The sequence below is a fragment of the Macrosteles quadrilineatus genome, unplaced genomic scaffold (genome assembly GCF_028750875.1).
Source record: "Macrosteles quadrilineatus isolate MER2022 unplaced genomic scaffold, UCM_ALF_1.0 Scaffold_2__2_contigs__length_208266976, whole genome shotgun sequence".
Taxonomy (NCBI): domain Eukaryota; kingdom Metazoa; phylum Arthropoda; class Insecta; order Hemiptera; family Cicadellidae; genus Macrosteles; species Macrosteles quadrilineatus.
The window spans coordinates 179,351,642-179,364,390 of NW_026542595.1; the positions used below are offsets into that span (position 1 = coordinate 179,351,642).

At 34.7% G+C, this 12,749-nt stretch overlaps 2 protein-coding genes across 2 annotated transcripts in view; one reads left to right on the top strand and one right to left on the bottom strand.

Annotated features, from left to right (window-relative positions):
* The window catches only part of LOC128987610 (protein PALS1-like), a 166,961-nt gene that overhangs the window by 131,879 nt on the left and 22,333 nt on the right, over window positions 1-12,749 (bottom strand). The window contains exon 3 of the mRNA XM_054408554.1: window positions 12,214-12,323. Within this exon, the coding sequence (XP_054264529.1) occupies window positions 12,214-12,323 (110 nt within the window). The remainder of the gene's footprint in view (window positions 1-12,213; window positions 12,324-12,749) is intronic.
* On the top strand, window positions 4,993-8,843 carry LOC128987616 (ras-like GTP-binding protein Rho1). Its single transcript, XM_054408562.1, has one exon. It carries the CDS (start codon window positions 5,228-5,230, stop codon window positions 5,807-5,809), a length of 582 nt encoding a protein of 193 aa, XP_054264537.1. The 5' UTR covers window positions 4,993-5,227; the 3' UTR covers window positions 5,810-8,843.

A 12,749-nucleotide genomic window follows, 5' to 3' on the forward strand; every position in this document is an offset into this window, starting at 1 on the left:
ACAATCTATATATATAAAAGGCAAAGCCCTCACTGACTCACTGACTGACTCACTCACTCATCACTAATTCTCTTACTTCCCATTTACCTAGGATGCTGAAATTCGGTACACTGATTCTTTAGGCATTAAATAGGAAAACTAAGCTGTTTTTATTCTGATCGGACTCTCGGGCTCCGCCCCAGTGGCTGTGGAGTTTCCCATGTTAACCTTATGAGTACTCATATTTAAATGGAATTAATGAATCTTAACAGCTGTTTCAATTAAACAAGTTGGTTCTGTTCTATGATGTTCAATAGCATTTAAGTTACAAGGATTACCAACAGGGTGCAGCACTATTATTTCTTTCACATTTATGACAACGGCTAATTTGCAACCAAAAGGTGAGTGAGCGTAGCGAACGAACTTCAACGTGGGGCCAACCTAAAAGTGAGTGAGCGTAGCGAACGAACTTCAACCAGGACGTGATTGAGCCATGCGCGGGGTCGCCGGATTTCTACCCCCGGATATTTACCCCCATGAAAAAACGCCTACGTCATTTTGACGTCACGAGGGGCGGGGCACACACGGTCGAGAAACAGCCCGCGACTGGAAATCTACCCCCGGACATCTACCCCCAGACATCTACCCCCGGACATCTACCCCCGGAAATCTACCCCCGGACATCTACCCCCGGAAATCTACCCCCGGAAATCTACCCCCTGTGGTCAGCTCTGCCACGTATCGGCCAATATTCATTGTTGTAATTGATTTTATTAATTGCTCTATGTAAATCAACGGCTCTTCGGTTAATAATTACCCTCTAATATCTAGTATTAAGCATGTGATATGCCATTGCCTTGTTTAACATTATCTATCTTCCTAATAAAATAAGCTGTAACAGCCCTTTTTCACACGAACTACTTCACTGATATTTATGATTGAGGTGTAATTTTAAATCTTAAGATCCAGCTCAAAGCAAAATGGTATTTAAAACTATATGTTGATAAAGGGCTTCAAAAGTGTGACCCTTAAGCATTTGATTCATTTCCAGACAGTGATTTAAATGGTTGACCAACTTTCACATACATTAACAGCTAACGGCGCACGCACGAGCGCGGATCGGAAATGTTTATCACAAAAGATTGACCAATACGAATTAAATACTATTTAAAGGTTCTTCCAAAAGAAGAGAAACCAGTTAACATTGTAATAATAACTCTTATGACGTACGGTATGGGAAATATTTTATTAATTGCATGATCAACCATATTTTGAAACTAACGCAATAGTCATTATTGCTTTTACACTTATTACTCATCAAAAAAGCTAAAGAGCTAAATGCTCAAAATTTTTATTACTTCAATCTATTTATCGCAGTTATATGAATTAGCATAAGCCTTGAAAGTAACCGTCAATGTCGACGGGTTTCACCTAATTCTGTTCTGTATACTACCTAAAAATGCCTCATTTTAACATTTTACTGGCAGGAAACTTGCTTATTCACTTTCTATATGGTATTCTTATGAATGAATCTTTTGAACACTTATTTATGGACATAAGTTGACAAGTTTTGTTTTAAGTCAGGATTTTCCAATACGACTTTATACATTCTCTGAATATGCGAATGTGCTGCAATGGGGGTATTTAGGCGTATATATATATTAAAAGATATTAGGCTATGCTAAAAAAATTGAATGTGGCCATTATTTTGAATTTTAATAATTGTCTTATTTTAGGTCTTTAAGAGAAAATACTTTAAAATCCTTTCTTAGTACGCATCTAAAATCTTAGAAACTAAATGTTTTTACTTCTAGGTGATATGAAAAATTTACCATTATACACCTGACTTTTATTGATCCTCTTTCTCAATTTAACAGTTTACAACTGAGTTTTGGTTTACTACACAATTATTACTACTAGGCCTACATTGAATAAACCGGAAGTTCACCACAGTTTATTCACTTTATCCTTTAAGAAATGTGTGTAAAAACAATGGTTCAGTACGATGTAACACTTGACCATGTGAAAAGTGCGCAATATTATATTATATTCATAACTTTTTCATCTCCTGTTTACAGTTGCAGACGATCTATTCATGTTTTCACAACCTGGCTTAAAAATTGATCTGATGAGTACTACTCACATTTCACTTTTAAACTGTAACTGTATAGTGTAAAAGTTGGTCAACCATTGGAAGCACCTTCTAGGAATAAATCAAAGGCGTAGGGGTCAACCTTTTGAAGCCCTAATCGAAATATCCTTTTAATTACCATTTTGTGCTGCGCTAGATCTTAAGCTTTTAAAAGACACCTCAATCGTAAAAATCAGTGAAGTAGGTCGGGTTGAAAAGGACTGTTACAACTTATTGAATTATAAATATGGATAATGTTAAAACAGACATCGATATATCGCATGTTTACTACTGGATATTAGAAAGTAAAGCAATTGATAAAATCAATTACAACAATGAATATTGGCCGATACGCGGCAGAGCTGACCACGGGGGTAGATTTCCGGGGGTAGATGTCCGGGGGTAGATTTCCGGGGGTAGATGTCCGGGGGTAGATGTCCGGGGGTAGAAGTCCGGGGGTAGATGTCCGGGGGTAGATGTCTGGGGGTAGATGTCCGGGGGTAGATTTCCAGTCGCGGGCTGTTTCTCGACCGTGTATAAGCCCCGCCCCTCGTGACGTCAAAATGACGTAGGCGTTTTTTCATGGGGGTAAATATCCGGGGGTAGAAATCCGCTACCCCATTTATGAAGTTAAACGGGGCAAAGCCCGCGGGTACAGCTAGTATTTAGATAAACAAGGAAACTACAACTGCAGTTTATTTATTAAATCCCATGTTAATGGCCTATGGATTTACAGTACTATAAATATTACTTTTTAGCGAATTTCCCCTATAGGGAATAAGCTATTACCGTAGTACTCTTGGTAAGACCTGGACCCGGGACCGATTTACTTTTTCGTTTTGAGGTCCATAGAGACCAAAAACACCATCCGTTCAAATTCATATATTTTATGAACAGGGGTTTATGGGGGGTTTTGGGGGAAAAATTGGGTTTTCCCATTTTTACCCTAAAAACTTAAAATTTAGCATTTTCTTTCCAAACCATTTTGTAGAGCTTAAAAAAACAAATATAATTTAGTATATTGAAGCGTTATTATGCACCTAGAAAATTCCAAATAACTGTAATTTAAAATTCCCATGTTATTCTCATGGATGATATAGGTAAACTGTTGTAGTTTGCTTGTTTATGGTAATATTTTGATCAAATTTGGAAAATGTATTCATTTCATACTAAACTATTAACATTTTACAAAAAAACACCTTTTTATCCTCCCTGTTGCAGCAAACCTAATGTTAAACTAATGTTATTTAAATATGGAATAGATGTGATATTTTTAAGGAGACATTTTAGTGTAAATCCTATGAGGCAAATGGAAAATCGCTTAGTCTGCACTCTGCAGGTTTTCTGCGGCGGGGGTTTTTATAAATAGACCTATATTTTATAAAATATTTTTTATATTATAAATTACTAAAAATATTATGGTGCAATTTATCTTGTTAAGTAATCCAAATTTGAATTACAAAATAGTTTGGGAAGAAATTAAAAATTTTATATTCTGATAGTCAAATAATGGGAATCTCAAGTTTTACCTCAGAAAGCCCCCGTCCCCAAATTTCAATCATGCCTTTTAAAACCCAGGTTTACTTGTTTGTATAGAATTCAGTAATAAGACACAGTTTTTTTAATAGTTATAGTGAAAACACAAACATTACAAATAACCTAATATGTCAAACAGCTCATCATTGATAATTCAAAAGGTAAAGCAATTCCAAGCAACTTACAATTTATTTTAATCTTTGTCCTTATCGATTTCGGTTTTTGAGTTACAAACAAAGATTATGTTTTATCCAGAGAAAACAAGAACCTGTAATCTATTTTAGGATATAGCCAAAACAAAAAGGTTTTTGCTACTTTACTACTTCTCTTGGTGGAGTGTGAACATTTTGTTTTACACTATGCATTAAATTGTCTGCAAATAAACTATTTCAGTCAATGAAATTTAGTTTTCACATAATGTTAAACCCCTTGATAATGATTTCGTATTATCATACAACCACATTTTTGATTTTTCAAAGCTGTCTGAAAGCTGAAATGCTGAAAATTTTATGTAGAAACCTGCGCACTCTATCGATCGCTCGGAGAGTTGCAGTTTGCGTTTGTGTACTTCTAGCGCTATTGTGATCGGCGCGGCGGTATGTGGAATCACTCGCCGTGACTATGTTGATGATTAGGGAAGGCAAAATTTTTCGATTTGTCGATATATCGGGTTTCCGATATATCGGAAGCAATTTATCGATGTCTACGATATATCGACCCCCAATATATCGATATTCCCGATATATCGGGATAACGATACATCGAAAATTTTACTTCGCTTTTCTATAAGAAAACTGCTTATTGTAATTACAAATGTGCAGACACAGGGAACATTAAGTGTTATTTAAGTACATAGAATCACGAAAAATGTTATCTTTAATTTAGATTAAACATCATGAAAAAATTAAGTTATACACAAAAAAAATTAAGTTAGAAACGAAACGAAACAAGAACAAGAACAAGACAGCTATCGCTCATCACATCAGTCAGTCCCACTAGAGTGGAGTGGGAGTAGAATTCGCAGCAGGGCAGCCAACTGAAACGTTTGTAGACGAAAAGAAAAGAGAGATAATTTAAATAACAAATAAACCACTTTATAATTAGCCAATATTTAAAATATACATTTAAAATGTTATATGGGCTTGCGATTGGAACTTAAATTCCCAAGAAAATTTAAATAAAAAAACAATTTTTTGTCATTTTATGAATCCGATATATCGGACCCAAAAACATCGATGTCTCCGATACTATCGGGAAGAATTTGTCGATGGCAATATATCGATATATCGGGGCCAGAATATCGATGTTTCAAAAATATCGATATATCGTTGCCATCCCTATTGATGATGATTCATTCTGCAGAAACTGATTAGTGATACGTGTTTTGTTCTTTTCAGTGTTGTGTCAATGCAGTTTTAGTGTTTTAATACAAAAATAATATATTATTAAGTGTTCTCCAGAGTACTGTATAATTCGAATGTGGTTTTCACCTTCACTGTGAAGTTATCAGGACGCTTTCAGTTCCTCCTCCCTCAAAAGTAGGGTTAGAGAAAATCGCTGTCAGTTAGTTTCGTTTTCAAAATGGCTGCAATTAGAAAGAAATTGGTTATTGTAGGTGATGGTGCTTGTGGTAAGACTTGTTTACTAATAGTGTTCAGTAAAGACCAATTTCCTGAAGTGTATGTTCCTACAGTTTTCGAAAACTACGTAGCTGACATTGAAGTAGACAACAGGCAAGTGGAACTGGCTCTATGGGATACTGCTGGTCAGGAGGATTATGATCGGCTCCGCCCTTTGTCATATCCTGATACTGATGTTATTTTGATGAGTTTCTCCATCGATTCCCCGGATTCACTGGAGAACATCCCAGAAAAATGGACCCCAGAGGTAAAACACTTTTGTCCTAATGTACCCATAATTTTGGTTGGTAATAAGAAAGATTTGCGAAACGATCCGAACACCATTAAAGAACTAGCCAAAATGAAACAAGAACCTGTGAAGCCTGAGGAGGGACGTGCCATGGCTGACAAAATAAATGCTTACGCTTATCTCGAGTGTTCGGCCAAGAGCAAGGAAGGTGTACGACAAGTATTCGAAACTGCAACAAGGGCGGCATTACAACAGAAGAAAAAGAAGAGGAAGGGAAAATGTAGGATCTTTTAAGACTGTAACTTATAGCCTATAGGCTAGAAACTTTCTCACGAAGTGTAGGTTGGTAAAACCCCGAAAACCTGTAAAGTTTTACAACCTAGCCTATTTGTCTAAGTACTTACAGAAACCGTAAGTTAGCTTAGGCCTTTTTTGAAATGAAACTATTCTTTATAAATCCAAACAAATGCTTATTCATTAGATCAGACTCGGAATTGTCTACCTTATTGATAACAACTGCCATGATATGCTTGGTAATTATTGCAATTAGGGTGACCTTTCAATCGTTCATGTTTGTGTTAGTCAATTCAAAGTAAAGATGGTGACAGAGACCAGCAGACAAGAGGCATTACAGTAACTTAATAAAATCCAAACGATCGTATTTTATTCAGTTTTTGTGACTGCAGAAAAATCTTTGCACCATTGTTTTCAGGTAAAAATCTAGTTTCTAATGATAGCCTATAGCCTATAAATTACTACGGTACGGTACGCTTGGTCACCCTAGTCCCAATAATTTCCTTAGATCAGACTCGGAATTGTCTACCTTATTGATAACAACTGCCATAAGATATCTATGCTTTTATAGGCTAGTCATAAATCTTAACGTTCGCTCCAATAACTTGTTTACTGATTTATTAAGTTTTAAAAAAACTGACGTGTACCGGTGGTACACGCAGTGGCCCCCAAAACTCCGACGTGCCCCACCAGTGGGCACTGTTCCTACGGTAATTGTACGCAACAAAACGACATTTCGTGTCTTTGTGAGTGTTTTTACTATGCATTCGTGTTTGTAGAAGCCACTTGAAATGTGTCCATGGGTGGTAACCTACATGAACAACCGAATTCAAGTTAGCCTACATTAATAATCAAACACCAAGTTAAAAAAATGTGTTTTTATTTTAACTTGTTTCAACAACAAAAACTAACTGCCTAATTTTAAATTTTAAAAATTGAACTAAAATGTCATTTTTACTGCTCAAAGTCTGTTTGTAAGTTCATAGCATGTAACTTATTTTCAACGGGTTGATAAATGCTTTAATTAGCATAATTTTATTAGGCCTCTCTCATTTTGTTACTGAAACTGTGCAAGGAGGCCTAGGCTCAGTGTTCAGATGATAAATAATTTTAATTATATATCTAGAAATATTCCTATAAACACACAAGTATTTTATGAAAATTATTGTAATTCGTACACAAATTTACTTTTGACTTTAATTTTTATTGGTACGCCACTCGTGGCCACCTGAAAGCGAACATGTTAAGTAGGTACCGTACAACTTAATCTCAGCATTATTAGTTTTTTTGTGGAATGTGGAATTCTGGATTAAATCTTATCAACGATTTTGAAAACCGTTAAGAGGCTGAAGTTCGATTGTTATAGTTAAGCGATGTAAAAACTTTGAGTTTACAGACATGGACGTTCAAAGGCTTAAGTCAAACGATTTAGACTTATGTTTAACCTAAATTACACCACTGCTATAATAAATACAGTATTGTGGATAAATACAGTATTGCGGATGCCTATGTTTAGGCTACTTATTGTTGTTTATTTTACATAAGTAACAGAATTTTATTTCTACATCTAACTGTTCTGTGTTCTCGTATTTGATTTTTCACATTCTGAACCAATATTTTTGTTGTTAACTTTGTTTAGCCTAAACAGTACCTACAAAAAATATATGCCTACTTCCTTACATTTATTCCATACCTACGGTAGCCTACTAAAAACTTAGGCCTATGTCCATGGCTCCATAGTACCTAAATTCTGTACCCTGTATGGACAAAAAACGGTTTATCTTGCTTCTACAGTTACCCTTCATTACGTAGAAATAGCTTGAAGTCGAATTAAGGTTTAGCGTGTAAAAGTCCAGTTCTACCTAACATGATATACATACACCTCTGTATCTTGAATTTTTTGTTAAACCTTTTGGTAAATCGAACTTTGCTTAGTACTAGGAGAAAAACTCAATAGGCTAACTTGAATTCTTGCCATTCAGCCCCCTCAGTTAAGAGATATTGAGGTTCTACTGTGAGTCTAATCTGTCCTATTAAGTTGACCGAGTCTATTAAACCTAGTTTTTGTTGTTTAAATATTGATTTGTTACTAGTAGTTTATCATTTAACTTTTTACTCTTCTCATACTTCCCCATACAACTTAGACTCATCTAAACTCTCCATGTGGATGGATTCCTAAACTTAACTAGTTTTTGAACTCATTGAGTTGTTCCCAACAAAAACAACCAATAAACTAACATGGTATTTTAGATTCAGCTTGCAAAAAACTCAAGGAAAACACTTAGGTAAAAAACAGAAACTGTCTTGTTCCTTTCAATTTAACTTTCAAAACATCTCTTGTTTTGTACCAACAGAGAAGTTCATGCATTTTACAAATTACCACAGTTTTATGGATATATATTTCCATCGCCTCATTGATACAAAAATTGCAAATCCACCAAAAGGTAAAATTTATTTTTTCAAATCTAGCTGGGATCATGGAATACGCCTTTCAACTAATTAACAATACAGTAATACGTTGGTAAGCTTGAATCTAAAAAGAAAACAAGCCATATGGTTTTCGAGGAGTGATGTACACTTATTTTCTGGGAAACAGGCAAACTTGGCAGTCAATTATTTTGTAAACTAAATCAAATCCAAACCTTTGGCCTAATTTTTTGCTCAATGTAAAAATTGCCTACACTTATAGTTTACGATGAGCAATATTTATTTTTTCTATATTTTTATATGTGAATATTTTTGTTGTATATTAACAAAAGTTCATTATTTTCTCGAGCGCATATTTAGCACTTTATTTTAACTGTAGGCCTATTAGTTTTTTTGTAATTAGGCTACCATATTTATGTATTAACCTAACTGTAGAAATATGTATTTATTATAGCCCTATGTGATTATTGCACAAACGATGGATAGAGATGGATATTTAAAACCCAAGGAATGAATCATGCTGCATTTTAGAAGTGTTGATTTAAAGGATTTTTAAATCATTGAAGATGTATATGAATATTTGTTATAATATAAATTTTACATATTACATAGTTTATTTATTTTAAAAACCTTCTCATCAAATCTTATTTGATTATAGAATCAGTTTTGCCCATATAACGATTCAAAATTAAAGAGTATAATATCAAAATTAGTCTTTAGCAGAAGAACAGATTTTGAATAATTATACAAAACCTCGGATAAAACAATGGTCGTGTCATCTATTTGATTTTTGTAGACTAATGGAAACTGTGATAAGATAGGCCTACCTATAAAATTTTGTAAAAAAAGTCTTCTAACACTATAATTATACAGTTTTATACGCTATAGTTACCTTCACCTACAATGAGTGATTCATAAGTTACACGCTATCACTTTAGTTCAGATGATTCAGTTTCATGGTATTTCTGATTGTGCAGTGGATTTCTAACTACCGTACATGATGTTATCAACATCTTATCTGACTTACGGTACTGTGTTATTTGACGATTTGTCTGATAACCCAAAAACTGCACCATTTTTTTGCGTTTCCTCTTTAACTAGGTGAATTATAGAAAAAAGTTACAAACCTCCTATTTTGTCATAAACTATAGTTTGTTAATAAAATTTAGGCAGTTTGAGGGGAAGTTTCCTCGCTACTTATGTTTCTTATTATATATGTTGCAGTTGATTGACATCCAGCTGTTGAGCTATTACTTTGGTAAGATGAAGTGGAGTAGTGATGTGGGCCGGGTAAATACCCAGTGGGTAGGTAAATATAAATTGGGTATTTACCTGGGTATTTACCCCAGGCCCGGGTAAATACCCAAAAACTGGTATAATTTGTATTGTGTAAATGGCTTGGAAGGCTAGACAGACCCAAGGCCTGATTGATATAGGCAGAATGGCAGAATACTGAATGTACAGTAGACTCCCTCTTATCCGGACTCCTCGTATATTTGTATATCGGTATCCTATAATTTGTATTAAAGTTAGAAAAGATTGAGATGTTTTTTTGCAATTATTACCTTGTAAGGATAGCAAAATTATAATAAAATGTGTTAATCAAAATTTCATATGGTCACTACTAGCATTTTACTTCTCGGTATGATCGCCATAAATACCCAGGTCTGAGCATAAAGCATAATCGGCATAAATACCCTGGTCGCATGGTTGCACTGGTCCTGACTACTTATGATTTTTTAATTTCTATGATAGATAGATGAATTTATTTTATTAAAAGTGAAGAAAAATTATTTGTAAAGTAATAATTATTATTTAGAAAGACTGGAAAATTCAACCTAGTAGTGGCCTATGTGTAAACAACTTAAGAAAATAATTAAAATTCAATCTGTAGGATGGCAGGATTTAATAATATTTTTGTTCTAGATCTTTTGTTGGTAAACTTATAAAAAAAAACTAATTTCATAAACTTGTGATACAAAAAATTTGAATCTATAGCACAATAAATCTTTCAAAATTATATTATAGGCCCTAAGTTAGACCAAAAAACAGGAGATACATTTTTTAATAGGTTTATCCAAATATATTATTGTTCCCAACTAAGCGGTAACACAGAAAAGTTTAATGTAGACTCCCTCTTATCCGGACACCTTTTAACCGGACAATTTTTATCAGCCCATTAGTTTAACCTGACTAGATTGGCAAGAAGTGAGCGGTACTGAAACGACTATTCTCGTGGGAAAGATTTGAGACCAGTGATCACGTATCTAAATACAATGCTCTCCTAAATTAAAGTCGAATATGACAGTACCAGTACACGGTTTCTGTTTTAACAAGTTTTTGGGGACGTCGGTTTAACCAGAAAACCCGTTATCTGGACTAGCCTCGGTCCCGAGGAGTCCGGATAAGAGGGAGTCTACTGTACATTCAGTATTCTGCCATTCTGCCTATATCAATCAGGCCTTGGGTCTGTCTAGCCTTCCAAGCCATTTACACAATACAAATTTTAACTATCATAATTTAATAACAGTAGAAGTAGATTTAGGTTCACTATTTCTCTGATGAGGTGTTGTCTTGATTTCATAAAAAAGTGCTAAATCATTAAATAAAAGGTACTAGCAATTCTGCAAAGCTTCAAGATACTGTAAAAGGTGAAATAGACTATCCTAATTTATCATGTAATGATAACGTTCAATAACATATTTAGGGGTATATAAAAAGGAATTTAAATCGATTTCATAAATACCCAAAATACCCGGGTATTTATGGATTTTGGGTATTTACCCGGGTAAATACCCAAGGTATTTACCCCGAGTTTTAAATACCTGGGTATTTTACATCACTAAGTGGAGGGGTAAATTTCTTTCCCTTAAACCGCCTAAATTTTGTTAATGGTGTAAAACTTTCAACTTTATTTGACTCACTATTGTTTCTGAGTTCTTTAGCCTTAGACAATAGGTTCGTAATAAGTAATTAAAGACACTTTACAGTCAAAAAGGTTTTTTTAGCGAATTTCCCTTATAGGGAATAAGCAAGCTATTACCGTAGTACTCATGGTAAGACCTAGACCCAGGACAGATTTATTTATTTTTTGTTGGTGTTTTTGGCCTCTAGGGACCTCAAAACAAAAAAGTAAATTGGTCCTGGGTCCAGGTCTTACCATGAGTACTAAGATAATAGCTTATTCCCTATACGGGAAATTCGCTAAAACGAAATTTACATGGTGTTGTGTTTTAAAAACAGATGGGCACTAACCGGACAAAATTTTTACTTTAATGCAAAGGCCAGATAAGAGTACTGTTTACTATTTATTGGGCATACTAGACAATGTTTTCAGACAAAGAGTGTGTCATACTGATTTTTTTTATAACCAAACTTACACAGAGGTTTTTGGTTTAAGTACATGCTCAAGAATTAGGAGGAGAAGCTAGAGTTATCACATTTGCTCCTAAAAGGTTTTAAAATGTTTTACTCAGCTTTAAACTAAAGTATTAAATGAATCCTATGATTTATTCTTATAACACACCTACTGATCTCAAAAAGAAATGCTAGCCTTTTTGGGGCAAAACTGTTAAAGGTCCTTTGTTAGTATAAATATTATGGACTATAATGCCTAATCAAATGATCAATGTACAATACAGGTCTTACTCCATAATCTTGCTATCAACATTACTGGAAACATCTAGTAAGTTCTGTCAACTATCCAATGACTCATGTGAAGGGATGGGCATTTGACTTGTTTGATTCTTTTTATAGATTGACATTTTGGTATAGTAAAAATTAGCCCAGTAGTATAAAGTGTAAGAAACAGTGGGACTCCTGTAAGTGTTTTGCTGATCCTGTTTTTTTTAGAATGGTTAGTGTTGCTGAAATTGCCATTTGATATACATGGCTTATAGACACTCCGTACTACAGTGAATGTGGAATGGAATGTTGGGCACAAATTTGGTTAGGTTAGGGTATCTTTAATGTCTCACCTCGTATAAGTGAGCGATAACTTGAGTGTGTGACGAGCCTTCGAGAGTGGTGCCGTTCACCTCCAAGATCTCGTCGGCCACCTCTAGTTCTGCTCTGTCTGCGGGCGATCCTGCAAAACCACCACAGTTTAGAAGCGACCAGCCGATATGTCGCTCAAACTTAAAATTCACACATGAGCGCCACCTGGATCAGTTCGATGAGGCAGGAGAGGGGATGAGAACCTAAGAGCCGATCAAGGGCTTGGGATGAGTGTGCTTCAGGAGCTGAGGAGGGTACATGGGACAACACTTTTGATAAGTAGTAAGTTAAAATATAGTTAAACAAGTCATAGTTCAACAGGCTACAAGCACTCCCTTATTTAATATTTTTTTAAACTCAATTTTTTCAGATATTTCATCAAAATAAAGAACAAAATACAGTGGATAGGGTAAAGTTTGAGCAAGGGACTTAGGAAACCCTTTGAGCCACTATAAATTGATTAATTTAATTAAGTATATCATAGTTTATCTTGTGAACAAAAGTAACTCATTTTGAA